Source organism: Brachypodium distachyon, chromosome 3 (assembly GCF_000005505.3).
Source record: "Brachypodium distachyon strain Bd21 chromosome 3, Brachypodium_distachyon_v3.0, whole genome shotgun sequence".
Lineage (NCBI taxonomy): Eukaryota > Viridiplantae > Streptophyta > Magnoliopsida > Poales > Poaceae > Brachypodium > Brachypodium distachyon.
In genome coordinates, this window is record NC_016133.3 from 32,329,960 (window position 1) to 32,350,289 (window position 20,330).

The window sequence follows — 20,330 nt, forward strand, 5'->3', positions numbered from 1 at the left end:
CTCAGTGGCTTCAACCCCAACACCTTCGCCGCGGATCCTTTCGGCGTTTCAACCCCAACACCTTCGCAGTGGCCGATCCCAATTGAGGTGCGACACCGCCGGCATGGACGACGAGGTGAAGCGTGGTACGATGGGCAATGCAAGCTCATCTTGGCCGAAGCGAGCGCGCCGGCGACCTCGACTACACCATTGGCGCCCGACACAACAACACCGCCACCTCGACACCATCGGTGAGCTCGGAAGTGCCTTCTACCCCGGAGGAGGATGATCCGGGCGAGTAAAACTATTTATGTTATTTTGTTCGCGGAGACTGCGAATTTGTGGTGATTTGCGGCGGCCTGTGAAGTGGCGCCAAAACCATTTGTTTGAATTCTACTTGGGGGCCGCAGTTTGGGGCGTACAGCTGGGTGATGGATCCACCCCAAACGAATTGGGTGCGCCGGCGCCCCCTCATATGGCCTTGCGACGGACGCCATATGGGGGGGGGGGGGGCGGCTGGAGATGCTCTTATACTCATTCCCAATCCCTAAAAACTGGCACCGTTCCCTAAAACAAGCGAAAAACGTGCTCTAGCAAGTTCCCTATCCCACTCTCAATCCTAAAATATATAGGGAATTCCCTATATTCGCTCTGCCCCGTTCCCTAAACCAACCAAGAAAAGCATACGCGGGAAACCAACTGCCAGTTTCATCTCCCTTCTACCTCGATCCGCCTGTCCTGACTTGGCCACTCCGCCGCTAGATTTGCCACTGGCCGCGTCTGCACCCTTCCTGCACCGTCGGTAGCCTCCCCGACCTCGTCGCCCTCTAAATCAGGTCCAGAGAAGACGAAATTAGGCCCCAATTCAGCGAGCCCGAAGACATGTGGGCCCACGGATGAAGGCACTGAATGAGTTCTTTGGTCGGTGTTAGAGCAAAGTGGGTGATCCTGTTATCTTCGGTTAAAAATTGTCCTCCTTTCCTCTGACGCCACCTCCCATGCCTAGGAGGCAGGCAAGACACACGGGAGAAGGCGGTACCTGTGAAGGGGCCCCATTGGCCGGAGAAGCAGGCATGTCATAGGGAGGAGATGATGCTTATGAGGGGGCGAGAGGTAGCTCCCGGTCCTCATCTGTTGGTGCTCCTCATCGGCCTTCTTCCCCGTGCGTCCGGCGTGCAATAACCAATTCCCATTTAGGGCTTGTTTGGTTATACACATTCCCTCTGGAGGTATTAGAGAGGATTGGGAGAGATTGAAAATGAATTAAACCGCAATCCCATCATTTCCTCTTGATCCTCCTTTGGAATTATTTAACCGAACGAGGTCTTGGAGAATAATATAGGTTGAAGCAAGGATTTTACACGGGACAAGCCGGTTTCTTTGAGTATTTTAGCACCATTCACCTTGGTAATTAATTGTCATATAGAGAATAGACTTTACTCGGCGAGAAAAAAAACGGAACTGTCCTCAGTTCCTTAGAGATATTACTTTAGCAACGGGACAGAGCAAGTGTTCACGTAAAACCAAGAGCAGAAAAAAGAAAGAAACTCGCAAAAAAATAGAGAACAAGAATCTGAAGAGCATGTGTGCAGGAGGGAAGCATGCATGTTTTGTGTGAAGACAAGGCAGTTGGAAACTTGTTGGAACGAACGTAACGTAGGTGCAGAAGCTGGCGACGACCGCAAAGGGAAAACTTTTTTTTTTAGCGTAACGCAAAGGAAAAGCTTTTTTTTTTAGCTGATTTGAGCTTGCATGGTTTGAAGTCGCGGAAAATTCTAGCCCTTCCGGACGAACGTGGAAGCCCTTGTCGATCAGTTGGAATTCTATCGAGGACCTGAGAGTCCGGCAAGGCCAAACTTGCAGGAAGTGTAATGCCAGATTTTCTTTTTAAGAAAAGTGTCATGCCAAGTGCTTGCAAGGATAGAGTCGGCATTCCTGGGCGCTGTCGAACCGGCCGTGCATTCCTTTGTCGTACGTCTCGAGATCCTCGAGATCCTCGAGTCCCGATTTTTGTAGCTAAGAAATTTTGCAAACCTTGACGAAACGCGCGTGCCTAGCTTAGCTTACATATATTTTTTACCTAGCTAGTATACTACGTACACAATCACGACGTTACACGCCACAGCGTTCCTTTTCCCCTTCCACTTCAACTCCAACCACTGCACATTATATCTACCGCTCGCTCACATCACAGATCGTAGTAGTAAATGGTTTCAGAGAACAGCACGTATAATAATCTCAGGACACGGATTGGGCAAGCAAAGTGTGTCCCATCTTCAGAGCGTTGCATGCGTGCAAACCTGTCCAAAACGTGCATCTGAAGAATTGGAACAACCAAATCAGCCTAAAATTATCCGGCCTTGGGCACTTGCCATGTGGTCATTTATAACCTGGTGACCGTAGCAAACAACCGCTAAATAAAAACGTGTGCCCGGCGCGCGGCTGGCTGTTCATCTTTGACTCCGAACAATCCGATTCCACATGCGTCAAAACCAAACAAACTGAGTCAAAAAGTAGAGTTATGTCGCTCCAGGGACCTTACCTGACCGCTTTTGCCTACGTGAGGAATCTGAAATTTCACCCTGACCCGTCCTGGGATTAGTTTCCGGTACCCCTGTACCGATCCCATTTCTGAATTCTGAAACGTTAATCGCACTACCCAGCCAGGTTGTGCGCGACTCTGAAGTTTCTTTCGCTTGTACGTGTTGCCGGTGGCGATCGCCAGAGCGGATGTCCTCGCCTGGCAGTTAACACCAGCCGAAATTTTAGAAACTTAACAGGGGTTTCAGGCCAGTACCTTGAAGAACCAATTGTGTCTCTGTAACCAGGTGCCGGACAGTCAGTGTCTGCGAGCTGCAATTCCCGTGTGTCTCAGACTCAGAGGTTGTGTCAGAGAGATCTCAGATATCTCTCTCTCTCTCTCGACCTCGGTCTCATTCAGCTCTCCGTCTGACTCTGATCTGCCTCTACGTGAGAAAGGAAAAGGAATGGCTTCCTTTTCTGAGGCTAGAAAGTTCTCCCGGAGGCCGCGTGGCCGCAAGTTAACCTGCCGGCCCTTTCTTTCCCTTGGTAAAAATTGGCCGTGCATGCGGCGCGTGATACAAGTACTTGGCCATGGGGAGAGCCACATGTGCGGCGGCTAATTTAAGCGCCGAGGCTGAGCTATCCGTGCTGCTGCGAGGGTGGCAATTACTGATTGCGACCATTGTGGCATCACTGCTTGCTTGGGACTCTAAAGAGGGAGCCGGGAAGGGTGATTGTGACCGTGCATGGAGCTTTGCTTGGTTAGCCTTGCACGTTTTGTCTGATTCGCTAGATGTGATTATGAATTTATCATGGGGTGAGAAATGGAAAAGAACTCTTGATTGGTTATACTGTACTGAAGTTTGCACCTTCTTACAAGTTAGAATTATACCAACCATTCCACACGGAACATTAGTCACCAACCCGGCCGGTTCTCAAAGTGAAACACGATTATTCGCCATCGCACGAGCAAGATGAAAGAGAGGGGCAGCTGGTAATTGGATCGGAACTCCATAAAACGGGAAACGACGAGCACTTGGTCAGCACAGCACGTACCCGGGAGAAGAGGAAAAAAAACAGGGAGTCCTCTGTCCGTGCCGCTCATGCACTTGGTCAGCAGCACCCTTCTTCGCCGCTCGATCTGACTCGAGTCCACGTTTCACAGCGGTCACTAGAAGCTAACGGCATGTCGGCATCGCGCGGTGCATGCTGGTGACCGATAGCAACTGACAGCTGCATGGCGCAAACTCGATTATTACTACGTGCTGCCGTTCTGGTGTAAGAGACCGGTTCTTGGTTTACTTAACGCGTATGAAAGAAAAGAAAGGGCCTTTTTCGTGCCAGTAATTCGCCGGCTCGAGCGATGAGCAGCGTATTTGACTTGGAAACCAGTGGTGAAAAATGCCACCATGTCGTTATCAATTATACTAGCATCTTCCACTTGGACTTGCAGCAACCTATATATGCTCGCTCAGTTCTGTTGTCTCCTCCCATCCAGTTACATGGTATGGTAGTGTATAAAAATATATATTCAACGCGCTCTTGGTCATGTACTAAGTACTTGATACGATGAAGCAGCTAGCTAGCATTGTTTCCAGTGGATAGATGCGTGTGGTGCATGGATGTCAGCAGCCGTCAAAACTTGTCAATTCTCGGAGAAACACCAAGCAAAACACGTCTTCTCGACTCAAATTATCACCACGAAAATCCTCCCCACAGCCGAAACTAATCTCCGCCGGTGAAAGACCGGAACAGAGCGGCGCAGGCTGCCGCAGCCTGGGTTTCCCACATATACGTGCATGCATTGCATGCGGTTGCGTGGGCCGTAGACGGCGCCGCGCGAGATCTTGCAGAACTTCAATTCTTTCCCGCACGCAACCAGAGCGCGATGGGTGCAGAGACGATCAGTTAAAGACAGCATCTTTCTTATCCTTGCATGCCAACAACTTGTGAGATCGATGTTAGCGTTTCGGATCGATGGCGTATGGTCAATTGATTTTTTTTTCCCCGGCCGGACTTCATTCATGTCATGTCAGCTTTCAGAAGGAAACTCACATTTGCTGTTGCTTGTGTCGGTTTTGATGATACAAACAACGCGCGGCTGCAGTGCAGGGGGTCAAAAGGTTCGTTGCGGAAGTAAGTAAGCACACACACAATTATTGCGTCAATCAAGCGTTGGTGTGAACCGACGAGACACGCGGACGTATGTGCATGCCTTTGCTTGTTCAACGCAAACACCTCTTGTTTTCCCCATGTAAATAATCACCGAGGCCCGCCGGACTTATCCTTGGTAGACAGCAACGTCGCCACTTGCCGCGTTTGTTGGTCTTTATCTGCTCGCGCGTGCTCGGCCAGCTTGCGACTATACGTGCAGAACGGCAGCCGTGCAACGAAACAACGCGCGCCTAGCTCCCCGGTCGTGAAACATGGAGCAATCTGGCATGCTTTACTTAATCGTACCTGATCAATCGTGGAGCCATCTCCAAATGTGAAAGGACTGATCGAGAGAGATGCAAAATAAACAATGGAACCCGGCAGCTAGTGTTGTGCACGCTAAAAATCGATCGAGTTTTAGGTGTCATCCCCTGTTCGATGTGAAATCTTATGCGCCTTCGATCAGGTCCTAGAACCCCACGGCGGCCGGACGCCATTTGGCAGGATTATTATGATTCGGTTCCTGACAGGGACGTACGGTGCGCCGTCCTAGGAACGGATCAAAACTCTAGTCCCCGAAGGAATGTATGCGGCTAGCCAGCGCGTGTACAGAGCATAAAAGAATCCAAGGAAAATCGATATCAGCAACGTGCAGAAAAACCGGGAGGGAGCCGCGAACAGAGCGCCTCTAGCCCCGGCTGGCCAGCAGCAAAGCAAGGCGGCAACTGGTTGTCGTCGTTCGTTAATTTCCCCTTCATTCAGTTCGACCCCTGCCCCCTGCCCCGTGCAGTGCAGGCCACGCGTTTGGGGCGTCTGGGCACGCGCTTCCGCCTCCACTGGGCTTCTCCCCGGCCTGCCGCGCGCGCACTCCGTCGCAGCCGCAGGCAGGAAGGAATCATCATCAGAATGCGTCAGAATTCCCGGGGCGTTCAGGTGTCAGGACTCAGGACGGCCGTACCACGTACGTCTCGATCGAAGCACGCCCGGAACCGATTCAATTCCGATTGATGTTCCCATGAGTGCTCGTCCCCGACCCCGGCCCAACCCCAACCCGAGACCCGCGCGCGGGGCAGAGCTGCTGTAAAACCGTAGTAGTAAAAGCGAATTATTATTGAAGGTCTCTCTGCGGCTGCGCCGTACGGCGTCACGCGGTGTGCTGTGCCCTGTACTGCACTGCACTGCGAGCTAGGAGTAGTGGGTGGTTAAACTTGAATGGAGGATGGTAAAACCTTGGTCATTCCAAATAAGGAGTCTGGCTTTCGTCCCCCTTTTTTTTTTTTTCTGTTTTTACGTCTCCATTACGTGCGGGCAAGTGTTTTTTTACATGCATGCATGGACCGTCCGTGTGTTAACCGATCGAGCGTGGAACCAACTGAAGCGGACGGGCTGAGATCGGATTCAAGTGTACGTACGTAGTTGCTGACTGCGACTTAACATGCTGGATTGAAGCGTGGTGGTATTGAATAGACTGCACGTTTGTTCAAGAACTTAGCTTAAACATGCACGTACAGCATCACTTTCTGGCTGCCAGCTTCCTTTTAAAACACCCGCAAAAGAAGGAAAAGCTTCCTTTTAAAAGCACATCGATCTCTCTCAAAACTGAACTACAAAACGACGAGAGCTGCGCGAAAAGACTGATTAAATGATCGAATTGAACCCGCGCGTGGCCGGGTGTGAGTACGTACATCCATGAACACGGAATAAGGGAAACGGGAGAGAAACACCGTAAAAAAAAGGGAAAGGAAGAGAAGATGCGCGCGACCATATATAATTGGGCAAAAATAAAGATGCGACGCTAACTGGATAATAACATAAGAAAAAAGATGCGAGAGAAGATGAGATGACGCAATAAGCAGGGAACGTTGTGTGGACGATTAATCTAAGTTTAATTTATTATCAGGATATATAGATATTCAATTCCAAGTTTTTTTACAGCAATATTCAATTCCAAGTTGATAGCTTGCGGAGAGATCCGATCGATCGAACCGTACTTTCTAGCTTAGATGTTACTGCATGCCATGCCATGCATGCTGTCATTCACGATAGTTTGGTCGAGTGAGTTGAGTTATTATGGTAAACTCTGCCATTTGACGTGCACATGCATCGCATCAGAAAGTGACGCCGCATCACACCTAAGTGGATGAGTTAAAAGGTGAAGAGAAGTAGTAGCTAGAAAAAAAACGTCAATTAAAGTCATAACAGTTGTGGATTAACACGCCGCCGATATGGTCAGGAAAGTTGGGCATCTACTTGCAGTTGTGTGGGGACCACACATTGGCTAATGATGAACCGGATTAGCCATAAACTGAAACGTATTAACGGGAGAGGTGTGCTATGAAAATGGATGGCACACACCTAATAAATCTAATCTTAGCTAAACATGCTAGGGATGCATGGTAGTGGAGAGTATCACAGTATATTTTAGAGACAAAAATAGTGACAGAGTTATGTTTTGCAAAGTGTCAATCTTTTTAACCGGCTACTAGAACACATCTCTGCATCTCTTATACTACTCCGGTGTTACTGCTTCATGATTACCAACAGAACAAACATTGAATTTACCTCATTTGTTCTACTAGTTCGAGTACTCTACGTAATGTACTGCAATAAGATAGGGTCAGTAGGTAGTAAAATAATGTGGTTATTTGCAGGGGTTGGCTTTTTACATCCCTCAAGGCATCATCAATCATGATCCTTCCCCCGGCAGATCATGGGTGATGCAGGTGGGATCGTGTGCCACCTGGACGGAAAGATTCCTCTTTCTCTCACCCTTGATTTTAGCATATTTCCAGTCCAGGGTAATGCTACGCGCACAGGAATACCTTACTAGCATAAGTACTACACCTACAGTACTCTTCTCTTTTGTTCTAAATGGATGACATTTTGTGCATTTTCACATTCTCCAAGTCTCCAACATACAATTTCACACGAGTGTATATGAAAGTAACACTAAGAATGTGATGTTATTCCCTTCGTTCCTTAAAATAGGGCGTATTTGTTTTCTTTGACCGAGTCTCTTCCGTTTCTGCTGCTGCGAGAGCTGGCCTCCTGACTCCCCAGAACTAGAGCAATAGGACCAAAAATTCGTGGGCCTAAGCACAGGTAGCTTAGTCAAACCGGGAGCAAAAAACGCACAATGGTCAACGCCATGCTTACCGAAATAGGAGGAAAAAAATAAAATGCTTTCTTTTTTCAAGGAACGAAGGGAGTATCATTTGTATGATGGATATTTTCCATGCATGCATAGTGAAGAGATATGTATGGAAGATGATCAAACTATCTAGAGTTTTTTTATAAAGCTGGGTACAAGGTTGGGACATTTCACAAATTTGTATGGTCAATTTAGCAAGGAGCTTTTCATGCCAGAGTTTATTACCATGTATATAGAAACATTTTCATTATACCATTGGGTAGTAGGTTGTCATGTTTACATGTGTCTGTATGACAAAGGGATGATGCAACAAGCGATGTGGCACATAGTTTTTAGGGCATATATGTAAGAACAACCACATTGATAGGTAGACAGAGTTAGATGCATCGAGTAGCTAGAAGATGTGTCATGCGAGCAATCATGAACAAAGAGACATTTTGATGATTAAACCAACTGCGCAGGTCAAACTTATGATCGTAGAACATCGGTCATATTGCACATGTAATAGTAGCTTGGATTTACATGTAGAGATTGCGGCTCGCATTAATGCATACGTATAGACCATGCATGATGTACTGAAATCAATGACGTTCGTCAAGCTTCTAGTTCAAATGCTATGTTCAACCTTGAAGATATTGTGAAATATAAATGAGCACCCAAGATTTGATTTCCAGAGGTGTGGGCGTATTTACTCGTTTAGATATGTTGCTCCTTTTGTTTGCAGGGATTACGTTGCTCCTTTCGTATCCAACTCCAACTCTAATCGCTAGATCTCACGCAAGAAAATATGTACAAACTATTCATTGTTCAGGTACAAATAGTATGTGACCGTACTAATGCTCCAATTCAAATCGCTTGGCAACCTTTAAAATCCATTTCCATGTGAAAGGAAATGCCATCTGGCTCATGCATTAACTTAAGCAGGGGAATAATAATTGAGGTGGTTAAATTAAATTAATCACCAAGATTGTTTGCCTAATCATTCAAAAAGGGCCACATGGCCATTTATTACCTGGAAAGGGAGGGATTAACCCACAACATGCCAATGCATGGCCATTTTTATACTCCTCTCTCAGATCTAGGTACAAGGATTTACCCACCCCAATCAAATGACACATGGACCCGCCCTTCTTCTTGGCCAACAGGTCAGTGGCTTTCGCATGCGTGCAGCAGCGTTGGTTGGGCCTGGATGAGTGGGGATGGGAGGGTCCGTGTTAATCGCCGGGCACGTTCTGCACCTCTTTCGCTCTCCAGGATGGCCCATATCACAGCTGTTATAATGTGGTCTTGTCTGCTCCTCCTCTCACTCCTGCCTTCTTTTTTTGCTCTCTCATTTCTCCTAACTAATTTTGTTTTCTCCTCCTCCTCCTCCTCCTCCTCCTCTATTTTTCCCTCTCCTGTATTTTACTGTATGTTTTGCGAAATTGTCAGTGCTGAAAATAGAAAATAATTCTTGCTGTAATTAATTGTTTCCCTAGCCCTTGAATGGTCCATGCGCTCAGGCAGTCAGGCTACTAATTTTTTGCTTCTAGAGTAGTACCCTCTTAATTAGCTTCATGGAAATGCTGTGACGGTGGTCAGTAGAGAAAAGGTATTGAAGTTACTACTATGGATAATTCACTCGGTGACTAGATTAATATCGGATTATGTGATGAAAAATGACTACGATCATCACAGAATCCAACATATTCCTCCATGGGGATTGAGGCTGGGTAGTTTTGTAGTAGACGGGTATTTGTGCTCTCCTTCCTTTTATTACAAGCCTCCTTCCTTCTCTCTCTCTCCCGGCCCACAGTTTTCCTGCTCACATGTTCCTCCCCCCCCCCCCCCCCCCCCCCCGCGCTGCCCTGCCCTGCACTCCTCTCCCTCTCCTCTGTCCTTTCGGTTTTTAGTAGCAAACCAGTAGGGTCATTAGCTAAGGCAGGGAGGTAAAGCCACCCCTGACAGCGCAGCATCTCGTTTGTTTTTATCTCGCACATCATCTCCTTCATCATCTTCTGCGCGCACACAACTCTTTCCTTCTCTCTCTTACTCAACATTTCTCAACTTTCACTTCTCCTTCACAGCTATCATATTCTCGTCCTCCACCTCTCTCTCTCCTCCGTCCTCCCCCCCTATTATTTATTGCAGGCTTACCGGATGGTATCTTAATTCCTTTTTTTTCTTCTTCTTCTTCTTCCTCCTCCCATCCTCTCTCCCTTGCAGAGCAGTGCTAGTACTATTTTTTTGCCAGGTTTCTTCTTGTACTAGTGTTCCTCTCGGCCTCCTTCTTCTTCATCTCTGCCTGCCTGCCTGCCTAGCTAGTGCGTCTTCTCCCTTTCTTTCTTTTTTGCCCTCTCTCCTCCTTGTCTGTCTTTCTTTCCGGTTGTCCTGCTGGCCTTCCGTCTTTTTCACCTCCTGCTCATGTACTGATCATTCCATCACCTCCATACCCTATGCCCCAGGGGTAACACACTAGCATGCAGCAGCAGCAGGGAGGAGGAGGAGGGCCGGGGCAGCAGTTCGGCTTGCATCCGCCGGAGATGCCGCCATTCTCGCCGGCCGGGCAGCGGATCTCGATGGCGGAGGCGCCCTCGCCCATCAGCAGCCGCCCCCCGGCCCCACCGGGTCAGCAGCAGCTCAGCAGCAACGAGCTAGCGGGCGCCGCCGCCGCCATGAGCTTCGACGAAGAGGCGCTGGCGGCCGGCGAGGAAGGCGGGGGCGGCGGCTCCGGCGGCAACCGGTGGCCGCGGCAGGAGACGCTGGTGCTGCTCAAGATCCGGTCCGACATGGACGCCGCCTTCCGGGACGCCACCCTCAAGGGACCGCTCTGGGAAGAAGTCTCCAGGTAAATTACTCAATTTTGCATCGGCGGCGCCGGAATTCTCGTCGGTGGAATGCTGCATGAAATCTCCGCGGGCGCCGTCCGGGTCTCTCATCTTTGGTTAGGCGCCGCTTAGCTAGATGTTCAATCCCCGGCTAAAAAAACACTTGTTTTCTTTCACGCTTTTCCTTAACTATCCCTCACGAGCACACTGACTTTTTTCCATTTTAAAATCATATCGCTCTCAATTCTCCACCTTTCCCTGAATATTTTTTTGCCCATCGTCTCTTCGACATGAGAGATCGATAGATGGATGAATGGACCTTGGCAGGCAGCAGCACGAGCTCCAGATCCGGAAGGGGCATCAACCCCACAGAAGATGTCGTCTGAATTTCGTGGGAAGAAAACTCTGGTTTTTATTCCCAATTTAATTTTCTTTTGCATTTTCTTCTTCTTGGGATTTACTAGGCCTGCATCCCCCTGCATGTATGCAGATGCCTTTCTTTATCTTTTTCCTCCATGGGTGCCCAAATCGAGTAAAATTCTACATGCATGCAACTTTTGTGTGAGGGTTACAGTTTGTTAGTGAGCAGTACACGATTTGTGGTGTTTGCTTGCAGTAGTGTGTGTACAACTCCATTGACGACGAGCTGAGAGCGTTTCTTTTCTTTGCTGCTGCTGCTGAATTGCTGAAGATATATGATTGTTGTTCATGGTGGTTGGCAGGAAGCTGGCGGAGGAGGGGTACCGGCGGAACGCCAAGAAGTGCAAGGAGAAGTTCGAGAACGTGCACAAGTACTACAAGCGCACCAAGGACAGCCGCGCCGGCCGCAACGACGGCAAGACCTACCGCTTCTTCCAGCAGCTCGAGGCCCTCCAAGGCGCCACGCCCGGAGCCGGGGCGTCCTCGGTCCCGCCGCCGGCCACCGCCGTGCGGGCCCCGGCCGAGCCTCCGCCGCAGCCTGTTGTTGCTGGTGCCATGCCGACGCCGATGGGCGTCGGCAATCTGAGCTTCTCGACATCCAACACGGAGGAATTCTCCGAGGACGAGGACGAGGAAGATGACTCGGACGACGAGGGCACGGACGACATGGCCGTGGTTGGGAACAAGAGGAAGCGGATGTCGTCGGACGGAGTCGCGGCGGCGGGGGGGCATAATAACAAGAAGATGATGCGCTTCTTCGAGGGGCTGATGCGGCAGGTGATGGAGCGGCAGGAGGCGATGCAGCAGCGGTTCCTGGAGGCCATCGAGAAGCGGGAGCAGGACCGGATGATCCGGGAGGAGGCCTGGCGGCGGCAGGAGATGGCCCGCCTCGCCCGCGAGCAGGAGACCCTCGCCCAGGAGCGCGCCATGGCCGCCTCCCGCGACGCCGCCGTGCTCGGCTTCATCCAGAAGATCACGGGCCAGTCCGTCCCCATGCCCATGGCGCCGCCGCCGCCCTCCATCGCCTTCATGCCGCCACCGCCGGCGGGGTCCCACCCCACGCCCATCTCCTTCTCCGCCGCGCCGCCATCGTCGTCCCAATCGCCGGCCACGCAGGCCTCGCCGCGGCCGCAGAAGCCGCCAATGCCGCTGCCCACGCCGGCGCCGCAGAAGACGCCGGTGCCGGCCACACCGCCGCCGCAGCAGCAGAGCGGCGGCATGGAGATGGTGGTCTCGGCGCCGGCGGGCGGGGAGCTGCAGCTGCACGACGGCGGGTCGGGGTCGGCTTCGTCTTCGAGGTGGCCCAAGGCGGAGGTGCACGCGCTGATCCAGCTGCGGAGCAACCTGGACACGCGGTACCAGGAGGCCGGGCCGAAAGGGCCGCTGTGGGAGGAGATCTCGGCGGGGATGAGGCGGATGGGGTACAGCCGGAGCTCCAAGCGGTGCAAGGAGAAGTGGGAGAACATCAACAAGTACTTCAAGAAGGTCAAGGAGAGCAACAAGAAGCGGCCCGAGGACTCCAAGACCTGCCCCTACTTCCACCAGCTCGAGGCGCTCTACCGCAACAAGCAGCAAGCCGCGCTCACCTCGCCATCCGCCGCCGCGGCGCCCTTGCCGGCCCTTGCAGCTCCCCCGCCGCCGGAGCCGTTCACCGTCGCGGCGCCCATCTCGCAGACGCCGCCGACGACGACGCACGCCTTGCAGCAGCCGGCCGCGGCGAAGAACGGCGCGGGCAACGGGCACGGGAACGGGAACGGCAGCGGCGTCGCAGCCTGCTCAGAAGGAGGCAGCGTCTCGGCCGGTGGAATGCAGGCAAGCAACGGGTTCTTCGGCGAAGCCGGCGTGGCGGCGAAGAAGGTAATCAATTAAAATCCACTCTTTACAGTTTACACACACACACACACACACACACATGTGCGTGCGTGCATTCTCGATGTGGCCGTAGCCAATTGGCACGCAACGTACATGTGGTACCTCATTTCATCACATCCCTCCCTGGTATGCTGCTGCTGTTCGTTTCCGTGATCCAATGCTGATTGCATAACGCTGCGCATTTAAAGCCAGAAGGCATGATGAAGGAGACGATCATGGAGCAGAGGCAGCAGGCACAGGCGGCCCCGATCAGCAGCAGCTACAACAACCGAGCCGGCGTCGTCGACAGCGACAACAGCATGGACGACGAAGACGACTACGACGACGAAGACGAGGAGGACGACGATGACGACGACGTGGACGGGAACAAAATGCAGTACGAGATCCAGTTCCAGAGCCAGCAGCACCACCAGCTTCATCAACAGCACCACCAGCACAACAACCACAACGTCGTCAGGCCGAACGCCGGCGCGGCCGGCGGCGGCAACCAGCCAGGCGCCGCTGCTCCTCCCAGCGCGGCATCGGCGGCGGCCGCGACGACGACGGCCGGGTCTTTCCTGGGCATGGTCCAGTAGACCCACCCATCCTTCGGCCATATGATTCACTCTCCCCGGTGATATATCGACTCTTTCTTTTCTTTGCCCATACCTCCCTTCCCCAGTCAATTAATTCAATCAATGGCTTCTTCTTCTTCTTCTTCTTCTTCTTCTTCTTCTTCTTCTTCTTCTTCTTCTTCTTCTTCTTTCTTTCTTCTTCTTCTTCAGTTCCTCTTCAATCCCTCCTACCTCTTTCTTTCTTGTACCATCTGTATCTACCTACATGTCGCCTCCATGCCCCCGTCCATATCTCCACACCTCGACACCTAAAACCTCAAGAGCTCTCCTCCTCCTCCGATCCAAGCTCCGGCACTCCTCATGCACGTAGCAACGCGAGATGACATGTCCATGTCAGAATCATTTCGCCATGCATGCGCATCGTCGTTGTTGCTACCCCGAGACATATATATATCCTTCTCCCCGTCGTCCCAGATTTATACACCCAGTGTAGCTATGCTGCATTCGTTTCTTGATTCGTTACCGTGATTACTACAGTGGTTTTATTCGCACTCTCTTGTCACAGTAAAAAAAATGGTGGCCGGTCTGGTTATTTATTGATTTGTTGTGGTAATTAATAAGAACACCTTCCTGCTGTGGTGGTTCATCACTGAGAAGGTTAATTGAGTTGGTGCCGTCAAAAGATCAGCGGTAATAAGCTAAATCGAATGAGCTCTCGCGGTGAACTTTTTTTGAAGAGAAGACTATGCATGTAGTGTGGTGCACGTGCCTCTGTTTACTTCGGTAAATTTTTGGTGCATGAGGATACTGCTCTACAGTACGGTACTATATGTTGCAAGGGAGCAGTGAAAAAAAAAAGAGAATTAAGTATGGTACTCGCAGGCGTTGAGGAAGAAGGTGCTGGAGACATGAGGATCTTTTTTTTTCCTTTCCATTGTTTCATCGTTTTCTCTATATATATTTTGAGGTTACATAAATTAATTGTCCATTATGTATTACCGAAGGGTTTTTTCTTACCCCAACTGTTTCTCTTACTGAATTTTACAGTGTATACTTGGGACATATTATATGTTAAATTCTTGCAATATTCTTGTGCCGGCATTCTTCTAAGTATGAGGCCTTTTATATGCTCTTGGTGTCTGCTGTGTTTTTTTAATATGCAGGTTTGAAGTTACCTTCACTTCTGATTATATGCTCTAGGATCCAATGCTTAAATTATTGCAAGCTTCAGGTTTTAGATCCCATAAGGATCTCTTGCAATATTAATAGTTACCACATGCCAAGATTTGTTAAGTCTTGCAGAGGGATGGTCCTCACATGCAAAGCCACATAAGTATAATACCAATGTAATAGAAAGAGGGAAAGATACAAAAAATAATCTTACAACAGTAAATTCTTCAAATGACTATGCTACAGTTGTGTGTAAGTACCATCTCCAAACTACCATAGGAACAAGTGATTGCAGACGATTCCCAAGCCCTATCAAGTTTATTTTTTAATATGTTTTTCAATCTTTAGATCTGAGATGTTACAATCCAGACCCACAGTGATTAATGGTGGAGATTATTTAGCCTATATGGACGAACATGGTTGCTTCTTGTCCTTCTATTTTAATTATATATATATAATAGATATCACCACTTTGAAAAAACGAAATTTTAAATAACAACATTGAAATTTTTCTAAAATTGTTATGAAGTTGGTCCAACTAAAGAGTAGCCCCCCCCACCCCCCCAACAATTTTGTTTCTTGGGCATGAGTGTTATGTACCGTTACATGACGTTAAAAGCTGGGAGTAAGCGGCGATAGATGTTGTGTGAAAGGATTAAGCGTCATGGTAACTTTTTAGGAAATAATGTATTGGCAAGCACAACAGAAAGTGTAGGAGTGCACATTTCAAAGATTTAACTTTGACAAAGATTTGTGCACTATGCATGGATTAGTTCATACAGTACTAATACCAAAAAAATCCTTTTGGATGCCAATGTAAATATAGTTATTTTAATTTGCATCACAAAAAGTATGTACGTGTGAACTAATTTTAAACCAAAATTATTTAAATGTTTGCGTCCTATATTTTAGAACAGAGGGAAAATATATATAGGATCAAGTTGGAGGGACTATTGTCATTGAGGAGAAAGATCGATGATGATGTCATATTTAGTCAGGAGATGATAGAATGGGATGGCTTGCGGGGATAGTAAGGGAGGGAGAAAAGACGATGGAATAGTTTGAAACTAATAATATAACTATCTCTTACTATTGAGAGGACATTCCCTACCATGATGCATGGACCCCCAAAATTCTAAGTGACCTAGGTAGAAATAAGTCAACACGGTGAAACTAAACTCCCAAACTGTGATTCTTGGTGGCTACCATGGAAATAGTCTGTTCAACCAGCTTGGATGGCATGCTAATTTTAGGCTTATTGATGCACGAGTTGTTATCCACTCGAAGGTTGTCATGTTGAATGTTTTGTTTTCCATTTTTTTATGACAGACTGCAATAATATAATGATTGTGTACATCAGTTACCGACTGCAATAATGTAGGCCGGCAAGATGCTCTCCTCCTTCCATTTTTTGGGAAAAGAATCCTACTCTGTACTTGTTTGCTTAGCAAGATTCCCAAAAGGCGGAAAAATTAATATGGAAACCGTGGAAATTAATTAGGTGTGTCCTGTTGCTTTCTACAGAAACTGAAAACACATGGCAAGTAAACACACCGTATAAGTAATCTTTGGACCACGCAAATTAAATCAGAGAGCCTGGCCTTATAATCCAATCTTAAGAATATCTTTGCGCGCAGCACACAAATTAATCCTCACCAAAATCACAAAAAGCTTCTCACTCGTCCGATGGCGCTCAAAAAACTGGCTCCTAGTACCGTCTGCATGATCGAGATGCCCCATTTTCGGACGCCTCGGAGTTAGTGCCAGGTGGTCTATAGAATACTGATCCATTTGGCAAGCATACAAAATTAGTTTCGGGTCAGGGCTGCAGGCAGGGCAGGCGAGATGGGGATCCGTATAAAAACGGTTGAAGCGTGGGGTGGCGTGCCTCCCTGCCATAAAAAGTTAAGAGAGATAGGTGCCGCTGTGGGATCGATGCCATTCCGGTTTGGAGTATTTTGTTGCTGGGACAACGTGGAGGCTCGCCATGGCACGCGCTTCTTGCGCAATTTTTTCTTTCTCGCAGACTCGCAGTTTGTTGCACATATCGTCAGCTTGAGGAGACGTGTACACTAGCCAAAATGCAACATTTCCACCGTCATAAGTTGGATTGGATGCAAACCACCACACGCACATATTGCGTGTTTCTTGTGTGCATGGGACAGGAACTTCACCATTAGACCTCTCTTTTTCTTTCTTTTCCAAAATAAAAAAAACGTTGCTACTACGAGACAGCTATATGGCTTTGATCTTAGCCTGGGCAATTAGCATGAGAAGGGAGAGTTGGCTCTACTTTCTTCTACCCCCTGCAGGCTGCATGATGCACATGGGAAGGTGAGAATGGTTAAAAGAATAAATAAAGGGAGAGTAAGGAAAACTGAGACACATGTCTAGAGGAGCCCACATTGCCATCTAGCGCGCCCCACTTTTCTTCTTTTCACCACTGCCCTTTTTACCCTGCCTTGCATGGAGTAACTCACATGCTCCATGAGCAGGGGGAGGGGGTGGACCAATTCAATTGCCACCCTGTATATACTTTTACAGCTGTACTACTCCACTGTAAAAAAAGATAGCCAAGGCGCAACGTTAAATTCACTTGCATGGAGACGTTCAAATTCTAGCAAAGATGAGTTAGTTATTCTCTTACCTGGGTGGAGAAGTAAACCAATTAATCTGCAACAGGCCCATATACACGCTGATCAAGTTGTGCTGTGCTGTACTGTGCATGCAACAGCAAAGCAAACTCTCGTGCCTGCATGCAGAGCGGCTAGCCGCAGAAGATTCTTTTGGTGTCTGAGAAAGAGCTCAGAGAAGGACGTTCGCCCGTCCAGGTAAAAGGTACTACTACAAGGTTGTAGAAAGGTGAAAAAGAAAAGAAAGGAGAGAGGTGGACACAGAATGAATAAATTCACTGGGCCGGCAGCATGTGCGGTGACTCCACGGTTCACGAGGTGCTGTCACTGGAGGGCGGGACAGTACTGGAAAACCTTCGCTAGGTCAACACCCGGTGTTACAAAGGGGTTTCAGCTTCCATTCACATATTTTCTGAGATCCAAATATGCCATTTTGAAACTCACGATTTGAATATATCCACGTGAACTTAAAAGTTTCGGCAAAATCTCATGCGTTCCAAGAACACATGTGAATTATGATCAGTTTACAGATGCTTGTACACATAATATAAAAAATGAATAATTTCATTGGATGGAGTTAAAACGGTTGGGATGTTGTCGGCTTGGAAATAAGTTTTTTTTTTACTGACCTAGAAGTAGATATATAGAGATGCATCGATGTAAATACCCATGACACAAAATGGGTTTAACCCCACTTGTCTAACCGATGAGCTGCAAGACTACTAGAAAACTAGCATTTGCCGACAGTATTGTACTTGGAGAAATATGAAAATGCAACTAGCTACTCTAACATATATGAATACAACAAACATCGTCACATGCATCGTCGTCATCCTCGATCACATCTATGCATGCAACAGTGTGCCTTCGGTGCCTTATGTCTGGTTGCCATTTCTGTTGTCTGCGTAGCTTTAATAGTGTGCTGATTAGGTGGAGGGCGCCGGGGCACGTACGGCAGCCAGCGGGAAGAGGCCGGGGGAAAAGACCTGAAATGCCTGCAGCACTTACATTCGATCGTCCGCGCACGCCCTCAAGCGCTAGCTTGTCAGGAGGTTTACTCATCGATCTGCTCGCTAAGGAGCAATTAATTGTTCGGCCTGGTTAGACGACGTACGACATTCGTTGGATGTTGACTACATTAACCTCCCAAATGACACAAAAAATACTCCATCTTTTATCATCTATCCAAAGAGTAGGCCGGCGGACCCATGGCATATTCTACAGCACTAATGCTAAAAGCCCCAGCATTCGAAACAATGCCCTTAGTTATTTTCCATTGCAAATCTAGACCCACATCGATCACATATCTTTGTTGTGGAATGTTAATGAACTGGTGCCCGTTTACCGAAAAACTGGAATGCACACACTTTGTTTCTATCTTTGGTAATTTCCTATTTGATATTCCTGCAACCTATGGTAAATTTTTTGGGTCCTAAACCCTTTTCGCACATGAATCCTTAGGTAAAAATGTCTTTTAATTACCATCTTATAAATAGATGGGATCGTCCATCTTGCCACTCATTTGAAAACTTCAATGCGTCACTACTTTTAAACAAAATGCCCTAACTGAAAAACATTTTCAACATCCATTGTGTTTGCCTCGAACTGGATTTTGATTGAATATGTTCCGAATGACCTCTTTTACTAGCTAGTACATTTTTTTAAGGTACATTTTTGTACTAGTTTGTACTGCGTTGGTTCCGATGACACTATCGCATTTAAACTAATTCATTTCTACAACATTTCTGCATTGTTTCCTACAGTACTGTACAATGCTAGCTTTTCTGCACCAGGTCTCTTTGCTACACTGGTTCCTGTTGCATTTTGCACTGGTTCCTATTGAGTTTTTGCTAGTCGATTTTTTTGGGGGTGTGGGGGCAAAGAGAAAAAAAAAAGGACCAGTATTCGTGAGCACTACCTAAGTATATGAGCACGCTAGTGCTACTGTGAGAAAGTGTTTACTAGGATCTACTAGTAAACGTTTACTCCCTAGTAGCTCCCTTTTTATTTTGCTTATACAGCTTAAAGTGGGATAACTGTCACACATTTCTATGAAAAGTATTATCCGTGCAAATTGAATTTGTGCAGCATTTCTTCATAGACATGCATATACACATGGAATTTATTTTTGCATTCCTTGGTGGTCTCTATGTTGGGTAATGCCATTTAATTAATCTATGGACTGTTTAGTCAGAGTCATGGTTGTAGTTACCCTTCATGACTTTAGTTATACCAAATGTCACGTTCTGATTAATGCCACACTGTTGAAAATGACATCCATTAATTTCAGCACCAGTATGGTTCTGTCGAAAGAAAATCCTAATTACTCATCTAATCACTCCATTGCTGCAAACAATGGTTAAATTTTTAGTACGCCCAATACAACAAGAAAGTGACAGGGTTCTCCGTGTACTACATAGGAGTTATTTACCTAATATTCCAATTTGACAGGCATTAACCATATTTTAGAATAATATGCAAACGAAATTCAATGAACATCTAGTTAGAACACCTCCATACGTGCTATATATGTCGGTGCAATCCAAGGGTAACTATAAATAAATATTGTCCTTGTAACAAAGGAGGTTATAAATGGGGAGGCATCAACTATCCTAGGCTCTAGGATGACAAACCGGTAAAGAGAAAAAGGCATCTCCCTTAGTGCTAGAAAAGGTGATGGTAAAATGATTGGGTCGCAGCTCAAATGATAAGATCAAAGAGAAGCTAGCGTCTGGAAGCCGTACAAGTATGCAAAGCTAAATTAGTAGCACTAATCAACGGCTTAACATGCCGCCTGATAGCGACATCATGATGTGCTAGTTTCTTTTCATCCCTTATATGTGTCGTGTCCATTTACATTTCTCTGACTTATTAACAACTATTCCCTCCGTCTCATAATTCTTGTCGAAATATTACATGTATAGTATCTAGACGTTTTATAGAAAATAGATACATTCATATTTGGACAAATTTGAAACAAGAATTATGAAACGGAGAGAGTAGTAATAATTTAAAAATTACTACTCCATATAAAAACCGCATATAAGAAGAAAAAATAAACTCTGGA

At 47.6% G+C, this 20,330-nt stretch overlaps 1 protein-coding gene and 1 long non-coding RNA gene across 4 annotated transcripts; one reads left to right on the top strand and one right to left on the bottom strand.

The window, feature by feature from the left end:
- The first annotated feature begins 9,723 nt into the window (after positions 1–9,723).
- On the top strand, positions 9,724–14,570 carry LOC100823187 (trihelix transcription factor GTL1). Of its 3 annotated transcripts, XM_010236592.3 has the most exons (4): positions 9,734–10,110; positions 10,252–10,634; positions 11,337–12,891; positions 13,095–14,570. In XM_010236592.3, the coding sequence occupies exons 2-4, from the start codon at positions 10,267–10,269 to the stop codon at positions 13,479–13,481; spliced, it is 2,310 nt and encodes a 769-aa protein (XP_010234894.1). In that variant the 5' UTR covers positions 9,734–10,110; positions 10,252–10,266; the 3' UTR covers positions 13,482–14,570. The 3 variants fall into 3 exon arrangements, with proteins under 3 accessions (XP_014756577.1, XP_010234894.1, XP_003574172.1); XM_014901091.2 differs by having other exon boundaries at positions 9,724–10,634; positions 13,099–13,320; XM_003574124.4 differs by having other exon boundaries at positions 9,734–10,634.
- Positions 14,571–16,734: 2,164 nt separating this feature from the next.
- On the bottom strand, positions 16,735–17,414 carry LOC112272025. The gene is made up of 3 exons (XR_002965695.1): positions 17,278–17,414; positions 17,035–17,187; positions 16,735–16,943 (listed from the first exon to the last, which is right to left on the bottom strand). It is a non-coding gene; the product is annotated as an uncharacterized LOC112272025 (long non-coding RNA).
- Positions 17,415–20,330: the final 2,916 nt, after the last annotated feature.

Excerpts from the sequence above, each read along its gene's own strand:
- LOC100823187 (XM_003574124.4), top strand. The coding sequence starts at position 10,267 with ATGCAGCAGCAGCAGGGAGGAGGAGGAGGGCCGGGGCAGCAGTTCGGC. Across the intron at positions 10,635-11,336 it reads CTCTGGGAAGAAGTCTCCAG|GAAGCTGGCGGAGGAGGGGT; the intron begins GTAAATTACTCA and ends GGTGGTTGGCAG. Across the intron at positions 12,892-13,094 it reads CCGGCGTGGCGGCGAAGAAG|CCAGAAGGCATGATGAAGGA; the intron begins GTAATCAATTAA and ends GCGCATTTAAAG.